Consider the following 27,701-nt stretch of genomic DNA (forward strand, 5'->3'; position numbering starts at 1 on the left):
TAGTAAATCAGGGGTGGGGTCCGAATTTTACCTTGCCAACTAAAAGTACTTGGTTAACAAGTGTCCTGTAAGCAAATATATTGGACTAAGGTCCTTCTGTCTTGTAGAGCACTGAAGATGTAAAGAGTCAGCAGACATGACCTGAAGGGACTCTGCTCAGACACGTTCTAAGGAGAATCCTCAGCATAGTCTCACATATTATTATTCCCCTCCCCCGTTCAAGCCTTGTAACCACAAGAGGCTAAGACCATCACACAAGTGGGCTAGAAATCAGTCCATGTTGACATCCAAATGCCAGTTGATAAGACATGAACAAACTTTTGAAACAACATTAAAGTCAGGTGTCCAAAGAATCAATCATAGAAATGTAGGGCTGGAAGGGACCTCAAGAGTCATCTAATCCAGCCTCCTGCACTGAGGCAGGACCACATATATCTAAAACATCCCTGGCAGCTGTTTATCTATCCTGTTCTTAAAAGCCTCCAATGATGGAGATTCCACAACTTCACTTGGAACCCTATTTCAGAGTTTAACTATCTTTATAATTTTTTTTCCTAATATCTAATGTAGATCTTCCTTGTTGAAGATTAAACCCATTATTCTAGTCCTACCATCAGTGGACATGGAGAAGAATTGATCAGTCCTCTTCATAACAGCCCTGAACATATCTGAAGATTATTATTAGGTCCCTATCAATCTTTTCTCAAGACTCAACATACCCAATTTTTTAACCTTTCCTCATAGGTCAGGTTTTCTAAACCTGTTATATTTTTTGTTCTCCCCTGGACTGGGAATGGATGAGGGGGATGGATCACTTGATGATTATCTGTTAAGTCCCTCTGGGGCACCTGGCATTGGCCACTGTCAGAAGACAGGATACTGGGCTAGATGGACCATTGGTCTGACCCAGTCTGGCCGTTCTTATGTTCTTGTGACTCTCTCTCTCTCCAATTTGTCCACCTCTTTCCTAAAGTGTGGCATCCTGAATTGGACACAGTACTCCAGTTGAGGCCTCACCAATGCCATGTAGAGTGGGACAATTACCTCCTGTGCCTTATGTACGTCCCTCCTGGTAATACAGCCCACGATATTTGCCTTTTTTTGCAACTGCATCACATAGTTGACTCTTATTCAATTTGTGATCCACTATAACCCCCAGATCCTTTTCAGCAGTGCTACCACCTAGCCAGTTATTCCCCGTTTTGTAGTTGTGCATTTGATTTTTTTCCCTTCTTCCTAAGTGTAGAACTTTGCACTAGTCTAGTCTTTTTTACTGAATTTCATCTTGTTGATTTCAGACCAATTTGTCACGGTAATTTTGAATTCTCATTCTGTCCTCCAAAGTACTAGCCACCCCTACCATCTTAGCGTCAGCCACAGGTTTTATAAGCATACTCTCCACTCCATTATCTAAGGCACTCATTAAAATGTTGACTAGAGCCAGACCTAAGACAGACACCTGCGGGACCTCACATCTTCTTTCTCTCCTGCCCCCTGCAGTTTGAAAGTGAATCGTTAAAAACTACTTTTGAGTACAGTCTTTTTACCAGTTTTGCACCTGTTTTATAGTAATTTAATCTAGACCACATTTCTCTAATTTACTTATGAGAACAACATGTGGGACTGTGTCAAAAGCCTCACTAAAATCAAGATATATCATGTCTGTAGCTTCCCCTCTTCAGTAACCCTGACAGTAACCCTGTCAAAGAAGGAAATTAGATTGGTTTGATTTGATTTGTTCTTGATAAATCCATTCTGGTTAGTACTTATAACCCTATTATCCTCTAGGTGCTTACAAATTGTTTGGGGCTTTTTTTCATTATTTTGTTCCAATATCTTTCCAGGTATCTCAGAAATTGTATGTCACCAGAATAACCTTTGGATTTAAGATCCAGTAAGCATGTAGGTTTGAATCCCACTTGTGGCAGCTTTTCTTTTTCAAGCATAAGTTCTTGAGCACATTATTGTTCACTTATAGAGCAGAGAAGAATAATTTCTTCCACGGCAGGAATTCTGGGGTGAAATTCTAGGGTATCTGGTATGCGAAATTCAGATTAGAATTCTGCATACCAGTGCTCCCTTCTGGCTTTAAAATCTAGGGGTGAAATCCTGACCTCATTGAAGTCAGTGGGAGGAATCTTGGGAGCCGATTTATCCCTAGAGCATCAGACAAAGGGATGCCTCTTTATCAAGCAGACACAACCACCTCATTTTACTCCTATTTTTTTCTTGTGCACAAACATATTTACTGTGGCCGACACAACAGAGAGAGGGGAATTGTTTGAAAATAGAGATACTCCCACGCCAGTCAAATATTTATGGAGCAAGCCTGTAATAGCAGGCGAAATCCTCATTTGTTGTGCAGATTTGTACTGTCTATACATATTTATATCAGTTATCAGCCACTGTTTATCGCTGCTAGATAGCATTCTTTTGTCTTAATCCCACTTCTGCAGTTAATGGCCTGTGCGTTTGCTTTCTATCAAACTCAGACACAGAGTAAACACATATTTTTCAGTTGTGTTTCTAATCGCCCAAATGCCTGTATATCATATCAGCGGAATGATCTTTTGAAATAAAACCTGTTGTGTTGAGCCATTGTCTTCTGGCTGCTGATTACGATTGCCTGAGTGGGTCTCATTTCTCTTCTCCCACCTTCTGTAACACATTTGTGGCACTTTGATGAAGGGGTAAATTTTGCTGGCTGCAAACCGCTGAGACATAAATGGAGGTAATGAAAGAGATTAGCCTTGACCATCTGCATCTCTGGTTGGCTTCACTCTGTCTGCAAGAACCTTTTTCTCTAGGCATCTCCTTGCCTGTCAATGGGCCAAATTGCCCATCAAAATTCATCTACTCCACCACATTATTCTGTATTAAATCCCTCTTTAAAAGTTCCTTCTTCTGCAATGGCTGCAGATCATTCCCATCTGACACTGGCTAGGCTGGCAATCTCGTCTGACCTTTCGGTCTGCTAATTTATACACACACACACATCTTGACTGTCACTTGTCCCTCCCAATGTAACTCCATTTGTCTGCTTATCCATCTATTGTGTCTCAGCATAGTCCTAGATCAGCGAGCTGTCTGAGGCAAGGGCTGGCTGTCACAGTGTTTGTACAGTGGGCATCATGGAAGAATGTCCGTGCAGTTGGCAAGCCATCAGCGAGGCACTTTGTGCAAGGGAATCTTGTCTTACTTGTTACCTAGTCATCCACTTCCTTTTGCCTTGTTCACATGTTTGCTTAGTCTACCTGTTGTATCCGAGATTGTAAAGTCCTTGCACCAGGGGCTGTCTTTTTAATAAGTGTTTGTACAGCACCTGTGCATGGGAGCGCTGTGAGTCTCACTGGAGTTTTTCGGTGTTATCATAATGCTAATTAATGAGTGTCTCTTGGGAGACAATGGTAGCTTGGTGAGTCGTGATGGGGATAGCTTTCAGCGTGAAGGTGGTGGCTTAGAGAAATGCATAGAGGCAGCCACGGGAGAAGGAAGCAGATGGAAGCATCAAGGCTGGCTTCCCTGGTTGAGCAGAGCAGAGGAGGTGTTGTGAGCATGATCCTGACACTGGTGGAGCTGATCACTAAGCTGCCCGCTGGCTTCGCTGGTGCGGTATCGATCCCTGTGAGCCAAGGTCCAAGGCACAGTTTCTCACTGACATTGAGCTGTCAATTAAAAAACACTTGGGTCCTGCCTTGATTCTGCCCAGGGAATGCAAGCTTGAAGGATGCATTAAAATGTCCATTCCCAGGTGTCTCCCAAGGAAGGCCTTCTTGTGCGCGCTCAGCTGTGCTTTTGTCAGAAGAGGTGGGGGGATGTGGCTGGCATGTGCTCCCCCTGTTTTGCTTCTGCTTCATCCCTGAGGGAAAAAATAATCCTGTGTCTAGTCAGAGCTCTGACTTTGGGCTCTGCATGGTTTCTCCCCATTCTATTCTTGAGATGCACCAAGATCCTTCGGGTGTCAGGGGGAAGGTATTTGAACATCTTTTCTTAATTGTCCTTTGCCTGCTCTTACAGCGCTGTCTGCTCTGCAGTTTAAATCACTCAGCATGCCCTTTGGGCTTTCTTCCAGATACTAGTTCACCCAGAAAGCTGTCTCCCTCGCTTCCTTCATCCCCAATCCAGCAAATTGCTTGAGCACATGCCAAACTTTAAACGCACGGGAAGTTTGACTTCGACCAAGTGATGAATGATTTCAGAGGGGCTACCCGTGTGGTTGAAGTGAGGCGTGTGTGTAAGAATGTGGCTGATCGGGGGGCCTGAATCTCTTGTTTTCACTGTCACTTTCATTCCTTCTTCCAGGCTACCTGCTGCACTTGGAACTGCCCACCCTCTGTACAATTCACCCGTTCTGTGTGGTGCAAAAAAGCAAGTAAAAATATTGCTTCCCAACCTGCTGTGTGGTGGTTGGTTTTTTTTTTCCTTTGGGTGGGAGGATGAGGATTTAAGCTAGAATGTGCATCTGGGTCTCCAGTGTTAGGTGTTGGTGAAAGGACTTTATCTCCTCTGGCATGCTAGTCTTCTCTCCAGTCTGTTCTTTTTGCACTGCTGGGAAGTTAGCAGTGACCTGATGATCTGTCATGAGACACAGGTCAGCTATGAGCTCCTGCCTCAGTGATGGACAGGTCTGGCAAATAATTAAGTGCTGCTTTGGCAAATATCCAGTCCCTGGGCGTTTTGATGTTGGCATTGGCTTATGGGCAAGAGTCATGCTCTTAACAGTATGTATTGTCCTGCTGTTTTTAGAAGTGGACCGAACACTGTGGATATAAGCAAATGCAGTAGTAGGCTCTGATTTCTAAGCCAAAGACTTAAATGCACTGCCAGCAGAAAAGACATTAGGCACCAGAATTACAGACATAAGGAGTAGGAAATTATTAGCAGAAAGCTGTATGAGTAGCAGCTGGACTGACTTTTTGCATGGAATCAGAAACAGAGTCCCTGAAATGCCTGGAGAACAGATCTTCACGTTGTTTGTACAGTATCATAACTGCTTGTGTGTATGTATGCCACTGCCTCTACTGGATGGAATCAGAGCTGTGTACCTGTGTGTATGTCATAGACTCCTTATGGCTGATGAAGATTCTCCTTTAGCTCTGGTAGCAGAGGCTGCGATTTTGGAGCAGGAATGTGCCATCACTGTGAATTTACAAGTGGCCCCCACTGTGGCAGCCATGATGTTCTAGACCCCCTTTCTGCATTCTGTTTTTTTAACCAAACAACTATCTTCCAATGCTAGTTGTGGATGATTGGTGTAGGAGGGGGTAATAGGGGCATGCTGAATGTCTGCATCCTAGTAGAGCACAACTAATGCCATGGCCTGTGTGTGGTGTAAGATGGTGGTAGCTGGAGGACTGAAGGGTATATATTGCTAGGTACTAGGCTTAACTTGCTTGTGTTGTGTTTGTGTGCATGACAACCACATCTGTTTTACAACAAAGGTCTTTGTTGGTTAAGTGACACTTATTCTATTTGGGCAGCTGGGCAGTTCGTCCTTATTAAACAGGCAACCTCCATTTTAGTGACATGCCACGTGTCACAGAGGGAAACGCGTGGTAATTTGGGCAAATCAAAAATATAGGTGCTTTTAGGACAGAAAATGATTCTAAATGAATCCATTATAAAACCATTAAGTAGAAATGGAAGGGGAAAAAAAGGCAGGCACAAAGAAGCATGTTAAATTGACACTTGCCCCAAATGGCTTTAAATTGTTGATCAGAATGATTTAAAAATATATATACTGGATGTAACCAACCCAGTGTTTAAAAAAAGAGAGAGAAAGGAAAAAAAATACCAACCCCAACATTTGCAGCAGTGCCCGGAAGGGAATAATATTCTCTTTTGACATTATTGATTGCACGGTGCATATTCTCCTGGCAAGAAACATAATTAACCATTCTGTCATGCCCGCTAGATGGAACAGGCTGTCAGAATCTTTTCAAACTGACTTTTTGTTGCTGCAGAAAAGAAAATAGCCCCACACAGTTAAAAAAAAAAAAAAACAGCAACCTTTTGCTTTGTGAACTATATACACTTGATTGAATACATGGTAGTTACAACATGGAGTTGCCTGGTTCTTCTGATTAGTGTGTACAGTTATTGCAGCGTGACCCCAGATCTCCTCACTCAATCTTCCACCTCAGACCACTTAACCTTTCCTGACACACGAAGGCTCAGAAATCCCTCAGCGCTCTCTCTTCTCTAGATACCACATTGTGGAAAGGCACCTGTTTGACTTACGCTGCCTTTGCATCACTGGGCCTTTTCCTTGATTTAGTATCCCTGGGAATAGCTTGTATGTTTCTAGTAATGCCTCTTAATTCACTATTCTTTTCATAAATGCCTAGCTAGTGAAAGTGGAGTTGCGTAGCTTGTTGGGTACACACTCACTCTGCAGCATGTGGAACTGGTGATGGCTCAAAGGAGTCCTCTCAACAGTTCACGTGGTGGTCATAAAGATAATGCTTCCATCTAGGGATTTCAAAGTGCTTCCCAAACATTAATAAAGTCTCCTCAAAGGCCTGGAAGGTAGTGTGGTCAGTATTGCTACCCCCATTTTACAGACAGAGGAAACTGAGGTACAGATAGGCTGAGTGGCTTGACTAAAGCCACTTAGAGAATCTGGGAATGTAACTATGGATTCCTGACTGCCAAGCCTGTGTGTTAAGCCAAACCCATGTGACCTACAGATGGGCAATCTTAAGTAGTGTTGGGGACATGAAGTTTCTGTTTGCAAGGTTTGGGTTTTTGGTTTTCAAATTGTTGTTTTGATGGAAGGTCAAATTTCAAAGCACAAAAATTGCCATTGCAAAAATTTCCATTTAATTCAAAAGTAACTTTTTGTTACGGGGGAGAGTGGAAAATCAATGAAAAGTTTTCAACTAGCTTTTGTGATATTGGGCATCTCAACTTTTAGGAGCATAATTTGAGGCACCCTTAAAGAGACTTGATTTTTGACGGGGGATGTTTTCTGAAAATCCAGGCCCTCTTTACAGAGTATCTGGTTGGGCACCTCAACACTGTTAAGCACCTAAAATCATTGGTCACCTTTGAAAATATTGGCCTGCATTACTTATAAGGTATCCATATCAATCCAATCTTCCCGTAAATCCTTGGTCTCGGCACAATCTGTATTAAATGTTGGATTTTTTTATCCACTCAATTTTTCCTAATACTTTGGTTTGCTCTAGCACTAACAACGTAATTTATTTTCATTCCATTTCATTTTCTTTCTTCCATTTGCAAATATTAAGTGACTTATATAACCAGAAATAAATTTCTCCCCCACAAACATTGTCAACACAGAATTTGTTTCAATTTGTATATTTCACTGTACATTTTACATCACTACCTGTGATTTGAAAAAGAACATTCTTATATGCTAATTGAGTCCCTCCAATTTCTCTGCTGTTAATCATTCTGATTCATAGCTTTGGTGTTTCCCAGCCAGAATGGTTGTGACATAACTTATTTTAAGGCACTATCATACTTTAGGCAAGCCTGTTACTGCATAGAACAGTTACTCCAGAAATTGTCTTTCTAAGTGGGGAACTGTGTAGAATTATACAAATTAAGGATTGGTCAGGGAATAATGTTTTGATTTTCACTTTTTAAGGTCTTAAGGCTCTGAGTTGAATTCTTTCTAAATGCTACCATCTGTGTCTATCTTGTCTATTTTGACTGTTATGTCTTTGGGCCAGGAACTGTCTACCATTCTGTGTTCGTACCATGTCTAGCATTGTGGAGCCCAGTTCTTGTTTGATTCTTAGGCACTATCGTGATAAATAGGATTAATAATAATAATTTTAAAAGTTAGGGGTTTTAGCTGAGAGCAAGACTCCCCGCCTGGGTAGGCAGACTCATGCTAGCTCACTAAACGTTGCAGCGTGGATGTTGTTGCAGGGCCGGTGACACAGCTTGGCTGCCCAAGTCCAAGCCCACCCAACCTCCTGGGTCCAGGTTTGGATGGCTAGCCCAAGCCACTGCCCATGCTGAATGCCCGCATCAGCAGCGAAGCCAGGTTTTGAGCAGTGATGGAGACGATGGGTCATTGGAGGTGCCATCTTTCAGTTATACCTATTGGCTTGAAAAGAAGCCATACACACAACTGCAGGCTGCTGGGTGGGCGAGGATGGGGTGGAGGGCTGGGAGTTGTCCCCCTCCGGCCGTGTTAGCTCCACCACTGATCCACACTGCTGTTTTTAGCACACCAGCTCAAGCACAGCTAATGAGTCTATATCCAGGCCTTCCATCAGACCTGAGGCTTCAGCGTAGGCATATACCCACAATAGCTTGGTGCCTACCCATTGGTAAAGTGGGAATGATGATACTTTTCTCCCACTGTTTGTGTGGTCTATTTAAATTGTAGGCTTGCCAGGGGCTGTCTCTTACTATGCAATTGCACAGCACCTAGCTTAACGGAGTCTCGTTTCGGCATTGTGGTAATACTACAGCAGTTTTCGTTTACAGATAGAGTCAATGATACTTACAGTTCAATCCTGTATGGTTTTGAGTTTGCAGAGTTTTGTGAAAACTTTTTTCTTATTCACTTGGGCTCACGCCCCTGAATTTCATTTTGAGCAGAGCCAGAAAACAGGCAGAAACTACCATGTCTGAGCTCTGCTGAAATTCCATCTGGATTGGTCTAGGTAGGCCCAAAAGTCAGCTGCAGTTCGCCAAAAGGCTTCTGAAACTTGGTTTCCTTCTTAGGTTTTATTTAGGAGGGAGGGATAACTCAGTGATTTGAGCAATGGCCTGTTAAACCCAGGGTTGTGAGTTCAGTCCTTAGGGGGCCACTTAGGGATCTGGGGCAAAATCAGTCCTTGGGCCTGCTACTGAATGCAGGGGGCTGGACTCCATGATCTTTCAGGGTCCCTTCCAGTTCTATGAGATAGGTATATCTCCATATATTTTTATTTAGGTTTGTAACTAACACACCTTGAAAGAAAGGACACTGCTGGCACAGATCTACTTCCAACTCCGCAAGAAAGTAAACGCAAAAATGAATGTGGAAGAGAAATGAGATAAAAATCTGTGTCCATGGATTTTGAAAGCATGAAAATCAGATTTATTGAGATTTGACTCTCAGCCTCTGATGTTTATGGATGTGAGAGATGTGAAGGACTAATATATCTATCTGGTGTGGATGTTCAGACCTCAAGCCCTATAAATAAGACTTGACTAGCAGGGATTCACCAAAACCTATTTTAAATGAGCATAGAAATCCATCCACACTGCAATTTATGATCCCTGTGACTGTCCCTAGGGATTGTGTTAGTTACTGAAGTCTTTATGAGTGTCAGGTGAGCAAGGGACTCATTTTTGGCTTCATCAGTTATGCTCAGGAAACAGAAGAAAAGAAAATGTAGGTGATTTCTGTGCCATATCAGCATGGGCTTTGACTGCATATTCCAATTTAGATTGAGTAGTGTTTGCAAAGCCTTAAAATGGTATTTTTGAAATAGCCCAAGGGATTTAGATCCTCCACTCATTAAAATTCTATTCCTTGATTTTTCCTTGAAAATCTCAGCCTTCCTGCAGGTAGCAGCTTACTCAGCCCCAATTCAAAAAAGCCTGCTATCACACCACCCACAGATCCAAAATGTACATTGTGTTGCCATTTTGAAATTTGCATCATGAACATTACAAGGCAAACAATCACAGAAACCCCATCAGGTGATAATTTTGAAGCAACTGCGCTTGTTACGTCAAAGAAATTGCATGGGTCAGCTCAATCATGGTAATTTTCTAGTAGTAGTTACAGTATCTATCAACAATATACAGAGGGGAAAATCATTCCAGGGCTCGAGGAACTCATGTGTACTATGGCCTACCATTCAGGGTGGGAAAAGAAATTATGGGCTACGGCCTTAGCTAATATAATTCAGCATAGCTCCCAGTGGAGCTGTACTGATTTGCACCAGCTGAGGATCTGTTCCTGTGTTCTTCAGATGTACTTAGCACTTGATCCCAAGCCCATTGAGGTCAATGGGATTCTTTTCATTTCTTTCAATGGGCTGTGGATCAGACTCATGGGACGTTTTAGTCTCTTGGAGAAGATCTTCCATGGCATGTTGCTAAGCGAAAAAGATGCACGCACCTTACAAAACAAGCAGCCTGAGCGACCTTATTTTTCATTTCAGATAGATTTAATGAGTGCTGTAATTGCTGCTTGTCATTTACCAAAGTCGACTTAAGAATGGTTCTGTGTGAGGAGGAGCTAATATAAAATAAGTAGGCAGCTGGTATAGGAATCAGAGGATGCTGTTGCTCAATAGAAAGTATCTTCAGCTGTAGGTGCTAACTTTGTAGTTAGCATCTGGCACCAGCACAAAGTTAGGTGATAGCACTCAGGTCTAAGTTTAGTTGCTGATCGAGTATGGATCTGTGATGCAGGTTCCCCCTATAATCTCCTGGAACTTTGTCTCAACTCTCACTGGAGGTGAGAGAGGACAGCGCAGCCTCCAGGGCCCAGTTAGTTCTTGGCATGGTAGGATTTTTTAAAAATGTGAATATCCATACCTCAGAAACTACAATGAATTCCACAGAAACTGCTGAGGAACCATCTGCAGGTAACAACGAGCACCAGATGAAATATTTTTGAATGTTCAAAATGTTGATGAAATTGATTTGAAAATTGAAAATGTTGATGATTTTTTTCTGCTTTTTTTTTTAAGACCATGTCTAGTAATATCTTTTACTCACTAACAAAAACCCTGGATGGATTCAAACCGATGGACCCCTTTGTTCGTGCTTCATTTATTATAGCTGTCCCATAAGCCGTAGTGTCCCCTTGTATAGATTAATCATTCCATTTTCTTTGTAGAGCTGATGTTTTCTACAATGGAAAAAAAATGCTGTGGTGCTGCCTGAAGAGTCCAGATATATGGGGACATCTTATTTCTCATACTGACCCTTGTGTCTGATCCTTCTTGAGGACTCACTGAAATAACATTGCAATGTAATTTTGGCACTAGAAAGAACATCCCCATGTACAACACTACACAGTGATTTAAGCGGAGAGGAGGTGCAAAGTTATTCATATTAAGGAGAAAGCTTCATCTGCTATTGAGCCAGATTTTAGGAAAAAATTCCTATTAACAAATGGTGCTTAAGTGCAGTGAAGTCAGTGAGACTGAAGCATGTGTTTTAAAGGGTTTTCCTGAATCGAGGCTGTAATAGGTTGTCCCATCTGGTGGAAACCTGATCTAATCAGAAGTTCCCTTCCTTCCCACCCCCTGAATTCCTCCACATGATCAGCAAGAATAAGAGCAGTTTCCAGCATTGGGAAGCTTGGATACTATTTCTCTGGTGGAGGAGATAATTGGTTGTGGTACTGCAAATATACTTTTGCTTTGTTATGTAACAGATCAGTGCAGAGCTTGCTGGAGAGAAGTGATTAGCTTACAAGCCCATCTAGAATGTAACAACAAGATCTGAAAGTTGATGTAATTGCAACACTCAAAACAGACAAATTCATAGGCAGGGTACTTCTGATTTTCAAGAGCACTTTAGCCATCACATTTGGAAATTATAGCCAGGAACTCATTCATTACCATGACCACCTCTCTGCAATCTCTTGAGATAGGAAAGTATTTAGATCGATTTACAGATAGGCAAACCGCTCTCTGCCTCAGTTTACCTAAGGTCAGTAAGCAACAGAATAGAACCCAGGGTCCATACTAGCAGTTACCCACTAGACAGCACTGGCTTTCTATCTGTTGAATTTACAGTGGATGTTCTGGCATCAAATCCCCTTTCATCTGTTCAAATTGACCAAACATTTGTGATGATTCAGTGTATGGAGTTTTGTAGACCTAGCAGGTTTCTCTTGTATTGCTGTAAAGGCGGAGTGGACACATTCTGCTGGCAAAGTCTGACTATGAAGGGAGTGAGTGTAAGGGACAGAGAGAGATGATGGGTTTCGTAATGCCCATTGCTGTCCTCTTAAGAAAAATAATCAAATTCAGAGCAAGCAGCAAGTGAATTGATGATTTTATTTAAAAACAACTTAATTATCAACCAGCTGGGCAGATGAAATGATTGTAAAGTGTCACAGAATAAAACAGGATCTTTGGCTTTGGTTGGCAGCAGAGGAGACTTGAGTCGTGCTCTGAAGTATGAACAGTGAATGCACAAGGAACTGCTGGGTAGTGCTTGCTTGCAACATGCACATGATTGAAGGTGTTTGCACAGGGATCTATTTGTAGCTTGACTGGAAAATAAAAGCAGCTTGAGTTTGATCATAAATCATTCCAATGAGCCAAGTTATTCAGCATTCATCTCCACCCATCCCGATGATGCATCCTCTTTTGAGCTGAATGTGTGTCTTGTGCACAGAATTAAAAAATAAATAAAACTAGGGACTAAAGCCTAGGTATGTCTTCCCAGCCTGCAGAAGTGAGCCTCCCTGCCTGGGTCAACAGACTGGGGCTTATCTAGCTCTGTAAAAATAGCTGTGTAGACAGTGCTTTGAAATAGTGGCTCAGGCTGTAGCTCGACCTCTGAAACCTAAGTTGGGAGGTGCCACAGACTGTCTTAGGGTTTTATCTATTGCCTATCATCACTGCAGTATCTGAGCACCTTCCATGTCAAATCAATAGCAAAATCCCTAGTGGACCTCATGGACTCTCCGTGTAATTGTGTGCCAGTAACCAAATTCCTCTCCATGTCAGTTCCCTGCCTGTAAAATGGGGATATTCATTTTTCCTTTTCCTTTGTCTCTTTAGATTGTATCTTTTTGGGGACAAGGACTGTTTCTCAGGATGTGTATTTACAATGCCCAGCCCAATGAGCCTCTGACCTTGGACGGAGCCTGCAGGTGGTGCTCTAGTATAATTAATGGGCATGGAGTGTGGGCTGAGCTTATGCCTTAAAAGTAGGTCCCTGTGCGCTTGAGGAGCCGCACAATGGCTGGGCAGATTTGCACTGATTCTGTTAAGGTAGATTCGTGGTGGTTGGATGGAGAACTCCAGTCTTCAGAGATGTTGTTCTTAAGTGCTTATCAACAGTATGCTCTGTGTTGTGTTTCAGCCCTGCCACCCCACCCCCACCCCCACCCCACCCCAAAACACCCCTCAAAACAAAACAGTGTCTTGAAAAGTCTTGGGGCTTGATCTGTCAAGGTGCTGAGCACTTTGGCCCTGATCTTCCACAGCACTTAAGCACGTAAGCACATGAGCAGCCTCACTGAAGTGTCTTGGACTGTTTGTGTGCTTAAAGCAAAGCATGATCATAAGTGCATTGCATGATTCAGGTTCTGTATCTTCCAAAATTGAACTCTAAAAACACCTTCTCCAGCACTAAGTTCTCCTAAAACCCCACTGAAAACAACGTCCCAGTCGTTTCATTTGTTAAATGTCTGGTTCTTCCCATGGATTTAACTTATCTTAGTGATGAGCGGGGGGGGGATTAACTTAATCATGAGAACGTGGAACAGAAGCCATTGCACGAAGATAAATGGGCTCCAAGACCTGAACTGAAACGGTGCCTTTGTATGTCATTACAATATCATTTTAAATTGGTTGAGTTTTCTTGGCCTGGAGCGCCATTCCTGCCTTGAGGGACTCCAGCTTAAAGGACAGCCATCTAAGTAAGTGCTGGTGAGTTCTGCCTTACAGTCAGCACTGGCCTTTAAATGTTCCAAGACGCAGCACATTGCAGCTTCGTCCTCAGTTTATACACAGCTAATTTTCTTGGCTGATTAATGAGGGCATTTAAAACATCAATTATGTTTCTGCTAATATTAAAAGTCGAACTAACATTCTCATTGTAATTCCTTGTTTTATTAAAAATTAAAGTAACAGGAGGAGGAAAAAAATAAATTTGATGGCAGAGCTGCTGAAAATCCCCCCTGAAGCGAGAAAGCAGTAGGAGTATGTGTGAAATACACGCAGTGGAGCTGCTGGCTCCTTAGATAGGTACCTTCCCTCAGCCTCAGCTGAGCAGAAGGTAAAGGATCGAGCCGTTGGAGGGGGCTGTTACCTAGTTATCATGCAACAAATAGAGAGGGCTTCTTAATTTCCAAATAGCTAGAAAAGGAAGCTGTATCCAGAGATCAGGGCTGGGACCCTATGTGGGAGAGAATCCAAGCAAGCAGTCTGGGAACTGGCTGCAGAAGGAAGGCCAGGAAATTGGGACTGGAAAGCAGAGATGCACCATTTACTGGCATTAGCTGCTGCGGGAGGATAGAGATCAGGGCCTTCCGGCAGATGGTGGTATGGAGAGGAACCCAATGAGACACAGTGGCCTCTATACCCCTGTAGCAGGCTGCCCTTAGGTGCTGGGCTAGGAACTGTTGACTTGAACCTTATTGTAACTGTGGGAATCCTTGTGCCTGGGGCATTTGTGCGCTTTATATTGCGAGCTCTAGTTAAGGACTATTTGAAATGTGGGAATGTCTGTGGGCTTAGGGAGGTACACAACACATGCTACTAAACATCTAGAAGGGGGCATCTGTTCCAGAGCACCGGCCACCACCACTCAGCAGTAGGTTTGGGTGCTGGGTGTGATGTATGTACTGCTAAAATTCATCTCCCTAAGGCTATCTGATGCCTGCACCTGGAGCTCACAGGCACTGTTTTGCTGAAGGTGCCAACTTTCAGGTGTGTGATACCACCCAAGGCCTCTGCTGATTGAGGTCATAACACGTTATGTATGCAAGAGTAGGGCCTGTCAGCCTAGCCAAGTTCCAGTTCACAGGACTGTGTTCTCCCTGTTTCAGATTCACTGTGGAATTGAAGCAGATACAATATTCTTCACTTCCTTTTGCATAGCACTCTGTGAAGCTAAATAATTTGCTGTGTTTTGCCCAGGAGATGATTTTGTATGAGGCTTGGTAGAATACAATTTGTATTTTTTATAATTTTGACAGGTGAAGCAGAGTATCTGTAAGCTTTTCTTTTAAATTTGTATCTTTAAATTTTCATAGTTGCACAGAATTTATGGGCTTTAAGCATTTTTTCAATTTAAATTTTCATGGGATGGGAAATTGAGGAGGTGAGACTATTATTTAATTACAGTAGATGTTAGACTATCAGGGTTGGAAGGGACCTCAGAAAGTCATCTAGTCCAACCCCCTGCTCAGTGCAGGACCAATCCCCAACTGGCCTCCCTTAAGGGTTGAACTCACAACCCTGGGTTTAGCAGGCCAATGCTCAAACCACTGAGCTATCCTTCCCCCCTGTGTGTTGAGTTTTAGAAAATTAATTTGTGTTTTAATAGTTATAAAACTATCAGCCTTACATGCTAAAAGATACAAAGTAAATATTCTTAAGCGGATCTCTAATAGGTTATCAAGTAGAATTTTTCTTACTTTGCCTATCTGTAAATTTTGATTATTATCAATGGAAATATTTTTGTCAGATTCTGTGTATATGGTGAAAATGACGTTTACGGAGAAAAAGCTAATTCTTCCTCCTTCACTTATAATATAGGTCCAGATCCCAAGAGGATCTGGGATTTGGCCCATAATTTGAAAAGAGCATTCTGTTCCTTCAGAATGACAGGCACTGTGTAAAGATAAGATATTACTTCGAATGCTACGATGTTGTCATCTCCATAAAGTACCTCACCCTTCAGAACACACCAGTAATAGTGTCTGTAAGGAAAACCAACCCCTAGTTATGAAATCTACAGTGAAATGGATTGACGGATAAACTTCCTTCTCTCTGTTGTATCTGCTCCTCCTTTTTCTTCATGCCGTACTCCCCAAAGCAGCCTTGAGCATGACATCTGTGAGCAGTCATTGCCTTTCATATCTGGGGCTGGTTCAGTCTCTTGAGTGCTTTTATTTTTCAAACATGCTGTGAGTTATTCTTGAAGGTGTCATGTGCACACCAGCCGAAGTGTGAGGATTGCATATATGTACTGAAACGAGCATGTGTGGAGAAGGCAAGAGGTGTCCCTTAGCTAGCCAAGATCCTTGTGTGTTCCTTTGTCCATTGGTAATTGGTCTTCGTATTCCTTTCTGCGTGATCTTTGCACCAGGGCCGATGTGAAGAGCTGTTCTGGGGATCAGCCCCAGCAGTTTCGTTGAGGAGCCAGGCTTTGATCTAATGACTCCTTTCTCTGCCAAGGCAGTGCAACTTCTCCAAAGGCACTTTAGAAGATACCTTTAGGTTTATCAGCCGTAACAGAATTGGAGATGCTCCCTCATGTTTCTGTCTGACCTGCCATTTGGGGACAGCACTGGATGAATGTGCTGCATTCTTGGGGAAGCCCATCTTCTAGATTTTTTTTTCTTGCTGTGTCCTACTGTGGAAAGGGGCTTGTGGCTCATAAGAAGTCAGGGGGCTGCTGTCCCATCTTGGCCACAGATTCCTTGTATGATCTTAGGCATATCAGTTTGCTTCTCTGTGTTTCAATTTCCACTTTTGTGAATTGGGGATAACTGCACTTACCAACTTCAAAGATGGCTTGTGAGGCTAAATTAGCTTATGCTTGCAAAGCAGTTTGATATCCTTGGTTGTAAGGCATTATAGAACTGCAAAGTATTAAGGAATTATATACACACAAACCTTTCCCCTGGTGGTTTCCGGTTTGAATCCGTGCTGTCATGTCAGTAGCACTTCATCCCTTCTCTGTATCTTCATCATATTCTGCATGAATCTAAGACACCTTTTATCCCAGCGTGTTTGAAAGGGTTTTAAACTACTTCTATGTGCTCACCACACTCTTGTGAAGTAGATTTTACCCTGGTTTCTCCAACGGGGAAATGGAAACCCGTGAAGATTGTGTTGCCCCAAGATCACGCATTGGGTCAACAAAAGAGGTGGCAAAAAACCCAGGAATCCTGAATCTCAGACCCTCTGCTCTAAGGGCTGAAAACATGCTGCTGCTGGAGAAGATGAGAAATCTCATGGGCTAAAATGACTTCTCTTAGGCACCAGCACTGAAAGGTACGTAAGCCCACGTTGAAATTTAAGCACGTAAGTAATGCGATTGCAGTCAGTGAGACTACTCATGCACTTGAAGTTAAATACCTTGTTAAATCAGGCCTGTAAGACATGCACTAGTGTCTGCTGACGTCTTTCCACTTATGTCAGTTGGCTCTGGATCAGTTCCATACAAGTTTCAAATACCTTTGCTTTAGGTTGACTTCTGTTCATATCAGTTGTGAAACAGCCTTGCACCTGAAGAAAGAGTTCAGATATTAATTAGTATTCAGACATTATTTTACTAAATGTTCCAAGCCACCTCTCTTGCTTCACGGTGCTGTTTTCAACAGAGCTCCTTCCAACTGGCTTAGCTTGTGTTTTGTCATAGGATAATGTGACAGACAGGAAAATCAGTTTGGCCCTCCTGGCACCAATCATATTAACTGTAGATGGTGAAAAGTAAGAGAGTGGTTTATTTGATGAGAAATTCTCTTTAAAAGGTGCATTTAAATTGTGCACAAGAAAAAAATCACTGAAATACGATGTGTAATTTAAAGCTGGGTTAAATGATGCAATCCAATGGGTTTTCATTCGAGGTGTGCACAGAGGTTCTGAGGCATTTCTCTCGCATTTGTGCTGTAAAGGGTGTCAGATTGCCAGCTGCAATAACATTTTTTGATTGCAGCCCAAGCTGACGTTGGGCATCTTACCAGGAAAAGGAATGTGCGCTGTTTTAATTATGGCACCTGTGTTGCAAAATGGAGCTCGTGTTGTGTTACATAACACAGTCAGATTTGATGCTCTGGAATAGCATAGCATGCGAAGTGGGGAGATGGACACAGTTAAAGGATGGAGAAGAGGACTTTCGTTGACACCTCTGGTCCTCAGGCACAATGGAGTTGACCACTGCAAGGTAAAACTTGCCTTGTGCAGATGGCAGAGATTCTTCAGGGGCTGGTGTGAAACTGTAGAATGAACTCACTCAGCAACTAAGACCCCCATCTCCTCACTTCTGCAGCATCTTTTTGCTCTCCCAAATGCACTTTTGACTTTGCTATTGCTAACATGAAGACATAGCACAAGGTAGAGCTGATCTAAAAGTGTGTCCTAGTGGCTCGTACACTGGGATTGGACTCCAGAGGTCTGGGCTCTATTCCAAGCTCCACTACTGGCTAGCTGGGTGACCTTAGGCAAGTCACTTTCCTTTCCTGTGCCTCAGTTTCCCCACTTGTAAAATTGGGATAATGATGCCACTTTTGTAAACCTTTGATGCTGTGCTGTGTGTGACCTAGGTCCTATTATAAACAAAATGAAAGTGAGGATGAAAACTGAGTAAAAGAAAACACTCCACTGCATGTGCAATTTTGCCCATGGCGAAAGGATGAGAGTAGGAACCATATGTGACAGAAATTAGTCATTTTGCTGAAATGCCCCAATTGGAGGCTCAGATACTACAATGGTGAGGATGATATAAGAACCAGCATAGACTAGACCGTCCTGCGTGCCTGTGGCTGTACCACTTCTGGCTGTGAACTTCTTAGATCTCACTAGCTGAGCAGAGTTGGCTGGGAAGCATTCCCCCTTGGCATTAAGTATTTTCTTTGTTTGCTTAGCACATTGGGGCCCCAACCTGGTTGAAGTACTGTCTTGTAAATGTTCAGTAATGTGTTTGCCCTGCTGAGCAGCCCTAAGTGAGCAAGGAGGTGAATCTGCCCCATGCTCTTTTCCTGTGCCTGGGGAAGGTGACTTGTCTCTGGCAGGGGAGGATGGGAGCAGGTCCCAGAGGTATCCGAGGAGTAGGGTACTGAAAGCAGTTGGTGGAGAACATATTAGGACCCACCAGGAGTTAGGGCCCCATAGTAACCGAAGGATTTGCAGTGCTTGCTTAGGGCTGGCACGCTACTGGCAATTGGTGTGCATGACCCCATGAAAGGGCAGCGGGTGCAATAATGACTCATGTCAAAATTTGCTGCTGGAGTAGCTGTGTTTTGGGGCAAATTCTGCCCTTCTGTTGCACAAAGAGCCACGTGTGCCTGGAATTGTTGTACAGCATTGTGACATGTCGCAGAGGAGACGCACACACTGCAGTCTATGAGCTGGAGATTTGACTTAGTTTCTTTCCTGGTGTTTGCACTTAATTTTAAAATAGACGCTTTTCAGTTTGAAAGCACATGGCTGCCCATTGTATTTGGGGTGGGGGGACGACCCAACAACTGGGCCAAGTCCTGAGACTCTTGCTCGTTTTATATGTGGTCCTTATTCATGCAGAATCCGTGTGGAACCCTTGCACGCTTTGCCTGAATGAAAATCGAAGGAGAACCACAGTATTTGATCCACAGTGGTTTCAGTGACAGTGAACAGAAGTGGAATGAGAATCCCAAATGGTTTCATGACAGTCATTTTCCCACCTCTGCTTATACTGAAGAATTAACGTGCACTAGTTGCCCTTCATTCCTGAAAAAGTCCTAGTCTAATAACCCACTCCAAATGCAGTGTTTGTCACCTCCCAAAGCAAATATCACCTCTGCCTCTGCTCTGGCGAAGCCAAGGAGAAAAGAAGTTGCAACTGAGGGAAACTCAGGACTTCTGGCCACAGTTGATGCCGGGGGGGAGGCTGGAGAAATGCCAGTCTGATTTAATCTAGCAGTGCACACTGGAATAATTGCCTAAGGATCTCCTTGCAGCTGTCATTGCAGGTAGTGGGGAGGCTCATGAGGTGAAAAGTGGCAGGGTCTCTTACCAGCTGCATCCTCTCCTGCTATAGTGACAAGCTGCTGATAGTGGTTTTAAAAAAAAAATCTTCCCTCTGAGTGGGTTTTGTTATGTAAGAATGTGTGAATGGGAACATTAATGAGGATGTGTAGGTGTTGAAAAGTATTTCTCTGTAGTGGCTCTTACTGCAATGCCTTGCAGTTACTAGCAAATGTGTTTTATTAGCATAATAGGTCTATGACTGTAGTATCCTTCAAGTGATGGAATGGGATATGAATGTGCATTGTGCAACAAAGAACAGTGATGGGCTGAACTTTTAAAAGTCACCTAGGAAATATTCTCACAGACAGAGAAAGGGGCAGGAAGTAGCCATTGGTGATGCAAAGTGGCAAATACGTGTACAGACAGGTACACTACTTGTGTGCTCAAAGAAATATATTGCAGAAAGCAAACCTGTACCATATCGAAGTGGATTAGGTGACCTGAGAAGTCCTTCCTCTCTGTCCTTTGGTTCCAGGAATGATCACAGAAATAATGGCATGTTTTTGCAGGGAGGCTGCATTGTCTAGTGGGCCGAGCTAGGGGCTGGAAAGCAGCCGTTGAGCGTTTTGTCCCAGCTTTGCCACTGAATTGCTGTGGTAATCTAGCCTCCCAGTCCCAGACCTGAACTTTAGCGTCCACAGCCTGGTCCTGTCCCAACCCTGGACTTTTGCGTCCAAAAGTCTGGGGGCTTACCTGAAACTCCCCCAAGCTCACTACCAGCTTGGGTATTTGGGCTGCCACCAGGTCAGGTAGGTAATTTACTTTAGGGGGCCTGACCTCCCCCTTTCCTCTCTCTGGTGTCCCCAACCCTCCCTGGGTGGGACCTCCAGATTCCAAATCCCTTGGATGCTAAAAGCAGGGGAAAAAATCCCTTCTCCCCTCCTTCCCCGCCTTGCACAGAAACCGGTTTCTCTACTTCCCAAGCGATAAGCGTTCTCTACCCTCAGGACAATTGAGATGCAAAATGCCACCAGCTTGGCTTTGCCTTCCCCCGTGTCTGCTCTCGTAGCAGTAACAGGAAAAAAACTTCAACCACAAGAGAACAGAGATGATTCTTTGTCTCTTGCCCCGTAGCCTGCTCCTTCCCTGAAAGCAATAGGAAAATAGCTCACAGCCTGGCTTTTCCCTTCCCTTTGCCTCCCTAGGAAAAGAAACTTCCACACGTTTTAAAAGAAAAAGTTTATATAAAAATAGAAAGAAAATATAAAACAATAATCTTGCATTAAGAAACTCAATACAGGCTCTTGCTTATAAGAAGATATGAAAAAACAGTCTGATTTAAAGATAGCCCAATTAAACCAGTCCAACAAATCAACATACAGGTAAATACACCACAAAGATCATCATAGCCGAATTACTTTGCGTTCCCTGGGTACTTACAGATGTTTAGAAGAAACTTTAAGATAAGATGGAGTTAGGAGGAAACCTTGTTTACTCACAGCTGAGCAAACAACAAAGACCCCTGGTATACAAATTCCCGCCCCTGACTTTAAACAATCCAGTTCTCTGATTGGTCCTCTGGTCAGGTGTTTGGTTACCCTTTCCAGGTAAAAGAAACTTAACCCTTACCTACCTATCCATTTATGACAATTGCCTTGTGAATTTGGGCACATCACTTCACCTCTTTGTTTTCTCATTTGTGAAACATAGATATTTTTGGCAAATATGTGGGCACCTAAATAAGTGCCATGATTTGTTTAGTGGTACTGAGAACCCATAACTCCTAGTGAGGGATTAAGGGATGTGCCCAGGGTCACACATGGAATCTGTAGCAGAGCTGGGAACAGAATCCAGGTTCTCTCAAGTCCTAGTCCAGTGCCTTATGCACAAGTCAATTCTTCCCTTCTAAGGCCCTGCTTCAGGAAAGTACTTCAGCACATGCTTAAGGTCATCCCTATTCAGGATAGCAGTTAAATCTCATTGTCTCCCGGGGGACTTAAATGCTGGCTTAAAGAAAAGCAGGTTCCGAAGTGCTGCCATGAAACGGGGCTTAAAGCTGCAAGCTGTGGTTATCTGAGCACGCTCGGATAATGTATATGAGCCCAGCAAGCTGTGGTTATCTGAGCATGCTCGGATAATGTACATGAGCCCAAGCTCAAGTATTGTAACAGCCTTTTCTCTTGCCGTCTCCATCCGACAGAAACCACCAGCCAAGCGTCAGTGCCACAATATTCCTGCATCCTGATGCTGTGAGACCAAAAAGGTTCTGTGCCTATGAGAATTTAGAATGCCTCTCAGTGTCGTCGTACCCCTGAATGTGGTATGATTTTTCCATTCTTGGCCTTGTGATGTATTGGTCATTCAGTCTCAGGCCAACATTTATGCATCTGCAATCTGAAAATCCATTTACTGCAAAACAAGAGCAAAGGGGATTTGGCGCTGTCTGGGAGCTGCTGATACTCTGCACCATCATTATCAGAAGTAATAACAGGAGAAGCTGGTTGGGGCAAGTCCAGATGTCTTTTGGTATATTGACAGGGGTTGATTGGAGATTTGCAATGCACAGTGGCAGGCTTATCTCATGCCTTTATTTGTATCAGTTAATTTTAGTGCTGAACAGATGTAAGAACAATTCTGCCTCCGGTGGCATGAGACCCAAAGTCAACTTTGTGTGCCCAGTGGTCTGTGTGAAATGAGCTGGTGGTGGTCAGTCTCTTGCGTAATGTCCGTATTCCCTTATTCTTCTTTGATCCCAGGATAGTTGCAGTCAGCTGAAGCACTTTTCTGAATGGCTTCATCCTCTCTGGGTGTAACAGGAGGGGACTGGTGAGCTGGCATACTCAGCAAAGAGTCTTCAGCTCTGCCACTTGCCTTTGATAGTGACCTGAGTTTTTGACCCTCAGGGGACACCATTGTTCTAAGCTTTCCCGCAGACAGTGGGGCAAATGTTTGTGTGTGGGAAGGGGTAAGGGGGTGTCAGGGAAGAGGGAATTTTTATCTGTTGTGGGGCTTTTTGTCGAGACTGTGTAAAATGCTCAATGGCACCCTCTAGTTGTCGACCCATGGAGAAGATAAGACTCACTACTGCAGTGAGGTAAGGGGTGATCTTCTTTAGCTCAGGTGGTACAGATCTGTCTTGGAGATAAAGGTGCAAAGTTCTAGTCCCTGCTCCCAAGATACTATAATATCTGTCTATACAGAGGGGTGGGGAGGAGAGGTGGTTATGCAATTGTCTGTCATCCGCAACGCATGGTTTCATTAAAATTGTTCCACATTTCTGTATGTGCCTTTATTGTAAAAAAATAAAGTGCTTGGAGGTTTCAATAAGCACTTCTAATTAAATCTAAAAATAGCCACCACACTTTTCTACCCATCTATACATGGTGAAAGGATACAAACCCTTTAAAATAGAACTTGACTTTTTTCAACAAAAATATTCACATCTGTGCCCTTCAGTATTTCATAAATTACATTAAGACTTGACTATCCTATTTAGCAACTATAAGAATTTTGCCGGTGATAAGTGAGGAGTTTCTCTTTAATAAGGTTCTCAGGCAAACATGCCCAGTTTCATTATTCGGTCAGGGCTCAGTCCTTTTGGCACAATATTTAGACAAATCAAGAATGCAGGGGGGTTCTGTATTAGTTTTTAGACTTGAATTTTCAAAGTAGCCTGGAGGAGTTGGTCACCGAACTGTTACAGATTCCTTTAATAATCCTAGCCCTAATGGAGAGAGGAAGAATGGTAGGGGCTAAGGTGCTGGTGTGGTCCATGGGAAATCGGGGTCACTTACCTGCTTTGCCACAGAGTTTCTGTGTGACCTCAGGCAGGTCATTGAATCTCTCTGTGCATCAATTCTTCATCTGTAAAATGGAGATAATATCGCTGCCCTGCCTCACAGGATGTTGTGAAGATAAATACATTGAACAGATTGTGACGTGCTTAGGTGCTATGGGGTTGAGGGTCATTTAAATACATTAGATGCTATATATGACTCTGCATCGTTAGGGTTATCTTGATGAAATGGCTCTTAAATTAGGTATGGTTGTATGTCATGAGTGTATTTAGGGGGCTGTGGCACAATTCCTGACAGAGCTTTCTATCTCAAACCTAATGCTGTACCCAGTCTCTGACCAAGGCGAACTGCTTCAAAGAAAGGTGTAAAACTCTGAAGTGGGCATTTAAATTGCCCAATAAAGGAAAATTCCTTCCTATCCCCATTAATGAGAAGCTGGCTCATACTTTGAATAGCCCTTCAAAAAGTCTTAAAATTCCACCTGTACTGTTATCTGTGGATGTTCTCAGGATCGGAATCGATATTGAATTCTTTTTTGAAACCTGCTCAGCTCTTGGACTTGATATCTTGTGGCAATGACTCATAGACTTTAAGGTCAGAAGGGGCTGTTATGATCGTCTAGTCTGACCTCCTGCACAATGCAGGCCACAGAATCTCATCCACTCACTCCTGTAACAAACCCCTAACCTATGTCTGAGTTATTGAAGTCCTCAAATTGTGGTTTGAAGACCTCAAGCTGCAGTGAATCCACCAGCAAGTGACCCGTGTCCCATGCTGCAGAAGAAGGCAAAAAACTCCAGGGCCTCTGCCAATCTGCCCTGGAGGAAAATTCCTTCCTGACCCCAAATATGGCGATCAGCTAAACCCTGAGCATGTGGGCAAGACTGACCAACCAGCACCCAGGAAAGAATTCTCTATAGTAACTCAGATCCCACACCATCTAACAATGAGTTCCATAGGCTAAATTGCTCTTTCTTACGTGTTTTTACAGCAGCCAGATTTTTCTGAGTGTTATCAGACAGAAGAGATTGTATTTAGATTTGTCTTTGGGAATGGCAGGCAAGAATTTAACATGAGAGTGGTTGAAAACCATTTTTTTTTGTTCTGTAAATCTATTATGTAAATGGTCTTAGCCGAGTGCAAGGGGATGGATTATAAATTATAAAACTAATTGTTTATCAGAAATGTACATTAGCTATTCTCTGTCTGTGTCAATATAGTATCAGGGAATTAGTGCCTGGGATCCTATAATGCCAGTTCAGAAATTTGTTCAACATTTTTGTATTAAAATTAACAATTACCTTGTAACTTAGAGTCAATCTGTCAAAAACCCCCAAAGTAATTAGGCCGAGGACACAATGTCATGGAAGATTGTTCTTGCTTTGTATATTGTACCCATGTTTTTGATACAATTGTCACCTCTCTCTTGTGAGGAGTGTCACTTCTCTCCGCGTCTCCTCCCCCACTGGACTGAGGCTCAGGAGACCTAGGCTCCGTTTCCAGCTTTACTATTGATGACCTTCTGGGTGACCCTGAGCAAGTTACTGCCTTGCTGTGCCTCAGTTTCCCTGTATGTAAAATGGGGATAAAATGCTTTGAGAACTACTGACAGAAAGTGCTGTATGAAAGATAGGTATTATCATTATTTGGAGGAGCACTCTGTCTCACTCCTATTTTCCCTTATAATCAGACTGTAACCTCCTTCCCTTTCTTCTCTCCATCCCTCCCTCCATATATTGCATACAAGAGCTTTGCAAGAAGTCAGTCAACTAAAGATCTTGAAAGCTCTGTTCTAAGGCATTTAGGGCAACCCACTGATTCAGATGATAGAGCACTGGACTGAAACTCACGAGTTCTGGATTCAGTCCCAGCTCTGCTCCGGTGTTCTGCATTATTTTGCGAAGCTGCTTCCCCCACGTATGAAATGGGGATAATTACACTGACTCCTTTGTAAAGCACTTTGAGATCTGCTGATGACAAGCATGAGCTCGTTATGTCTTTATTGGCTTAGTCCAGAGGAAAGTTCCTTTTCGAGTTAGCTGGCAGTCCTGTTGCCTTAAGAACACTTGGCTCCTAGCACAAGCCTCGTCTCTGGTAGACATACAGAGTAAATAGTCAATGTAAATTCAGGCAGCTAATTGGCAATGTCAATTTTACTGCTTCTCATCCTCTGCTCCTTTAGATTGAGAGTCCAACTTAATATTATTCGTATAACACTCTAAGCGCTTATGTAGTGCCTTTACTCCACGGATCTTAAAGTGCTTTATAAATATTAATGAATGAAGCCTTGGGTCTTTCAGAAGTTTGAGTCTGATTCTCATTTCACAGGTGGTGGGAACAGACACAAGGAGTCTGAGTGACTTGCCTTAGGTCACAGCACGGGCCAGAAATAGAGCCAGAAATGAGAATTTGGGAATTTGGACTGTGTCCCTTGCTCTGGCTTCCGGACTACACTCTTTGGAGTATGTGGGGGGAAGAATATGTGACCATTACAAATCTAAGCGAGTGTGGTTAGTGCTTAGATACAGCGGTGCAGGTTGCTTTTGAAAAGCTTCAGGCAGATAAATGGAAAATGGTTATTCCCTGTACCTTCTAGAAAGTGTGAGGGTTTTTTTTAATGTCATGCAGCTGTTTTGCCATGAACAAAATGGCAAATATAAAATCTGACCAGAAGTAAACAGAACGGCTGTTAGTATAGATAATGAAGGAATTGGTAACAGCCATTGTAAGTGGTTACAGCCACTGGTAAGTGTGTAAGAGGCCCCACTTGGTGCTCAATCCGCAGAGGATGTAGGTCTGTTGTAGCCCTAGTTAAATAGACTTGGATGCTTGAGCTCAAGCTCATGCTTTTAGGTTTGGAAGTCCCTGGTTCAGTCTCTGGTATGTTGGCCAAGGTGGAGGCTATCCCTGTGAGTACAAGTCTTCCTAGACTTGCTGGCTTGTCCTGTATTTGCTAGTATAACCTTTCTCTTGGTGTCTTTCAGGTTAACAGGTTTCCAGCTGCCTGCTCCTATTGTGAGCACTGGAGTTGTGTTATCTTTATGGCTCGTGAGCGATTATGCTGTCAGCGCTCAAGGCTTCCAGGCAAACTATGAAGGTAGGTCTGCTCCATTCCGTTTGTCTTACTGCTCCATATGCTGTAGCAGGGACTGAAAACAAGAGCGGGTTGCAAAGTGTGGGAAAAACATATGGGAAAATTTGGGGGGGAAAAAATTACAAAACAAACTTTTTTTCGGTGCAAATTTGAATTTTTTCCACCAGCTCTACTCGAAATGTTTTAAAAAGTTACTGTGTAAAGAAAGGCAGAGTGCTGATTTGGGATTGGAAGAGAATGTAGAACGTTAGCTCTGGGCTCCTCAAGGTCGCAGAGAATGTAGCTCTGTCTCACCAGTGTGACTTAGGAAGATGAGCTGATGGGGAATGCACAGCTGCATGGAGAATGTGGCCCTCAAAAGTTCAGAGCTTCGTTTATTGTTCCATGTGCATTTTCTTAAAAAACGCAAACAATAGGTTTTCAACCTTTTGCCGTACATTCCTTTTAGGTGGGGTAAAATGTTCTGTATTATTCAAAATTGTGGAGGTAGTCGGTCCAGCTACAAAAATGCTTGGATCTCTATAACTGGTTCCTTGTTGATGGGACCAAAGAATAATTAACTGTGTTAATGAAAGGTCTTTACAAAGGCTAGAGCATAGTTATAATGTGAGTCGCTGTATCTAGGCACAAGAAAGCCTAAGGCCTGGGCTACACCAGGCAGGGAGGGGGGTCGAACTAAGATATGCAACTTCAGCTATGCTATTCACGTAGCTGAAGTCGAAGTATCTTAATTCGACTTACCTGGTCATCCTCACGGTGGCGAGTCAACTACCGTGGCTCCCCCGTTGACTCTGCTTACTCCTCCTGCCGAGGTGGAATACAGGCGTCAATTCGGGGATCAATTTATTGCGTCTAGACAAGATGCGATAAATCGATCCCCGATACATCGAACACTATCCACCGATCTGGCGGGTAGTATAGACGTACCCTAAGTCATGTTATAATGTTCAGGACATTATTGCTTTTAAGCACATTTAGCTGAGAGTGTTCTCATGATCCATATAAAGGTTGAATTCTTCTTGGAATCCTGCTGAGCTCTTATACTTAATGATACCATGTGACACTGAGTTCCACAGGTTAATCGTGCCATACAAGCCAGTAGATTGCTTAGTGCATATAGAGCTCTAGTTTATGGTCCCTTCTGCACTGAAAAATCAGTCATGTTAGGGCATCTCAGTTAGACACTAATCTCTGGTTAAAATGTGGCTGAGCCTTGACGTGTAGATCGGACTGAGTCAT

General features: G+C 43.1%; 1 protein-coding gene across 2 annotated transcripts in view; it reads left to right on the forward strand.

The window, feature by feature from the left end:
- CSMD2 (CUB and Sushi multiple domains 2) overlaps positions 1-27,701 on the forward strand; it is a 562,181-nt gene that overhangs the window by 62,238 nt on the left and 472,242 nt on the right. For both annotated transcript variants that reach the window (XM_032802693.2, XM_032802696.2), the window contains exon 3: positions 26,353-26,465. In XM_032802693.2, coding sequence (XP_032658584.1) covers positions 26,353-26,465 — 113 coding nt within the window. The remainder of the gene's footprint in view (positions 1-26,352; positions 26,466-27,701) is intronic.

This window comes from Chelonoidis abingdonii, chromosome 25 (genome assembly GCF_003597395.2).
Source record: "Chelonoidis abingdonii isolate Lonesome George chromosome 25, CheloAbing_2.0, whole genome shotgun sequence".
Classification (NCBI taxonomy): Eukaryota; Metazoa; Chordata; order Testudines; family Testudinidae; genus Chelonoidis; species Chelonoidis abingdonii.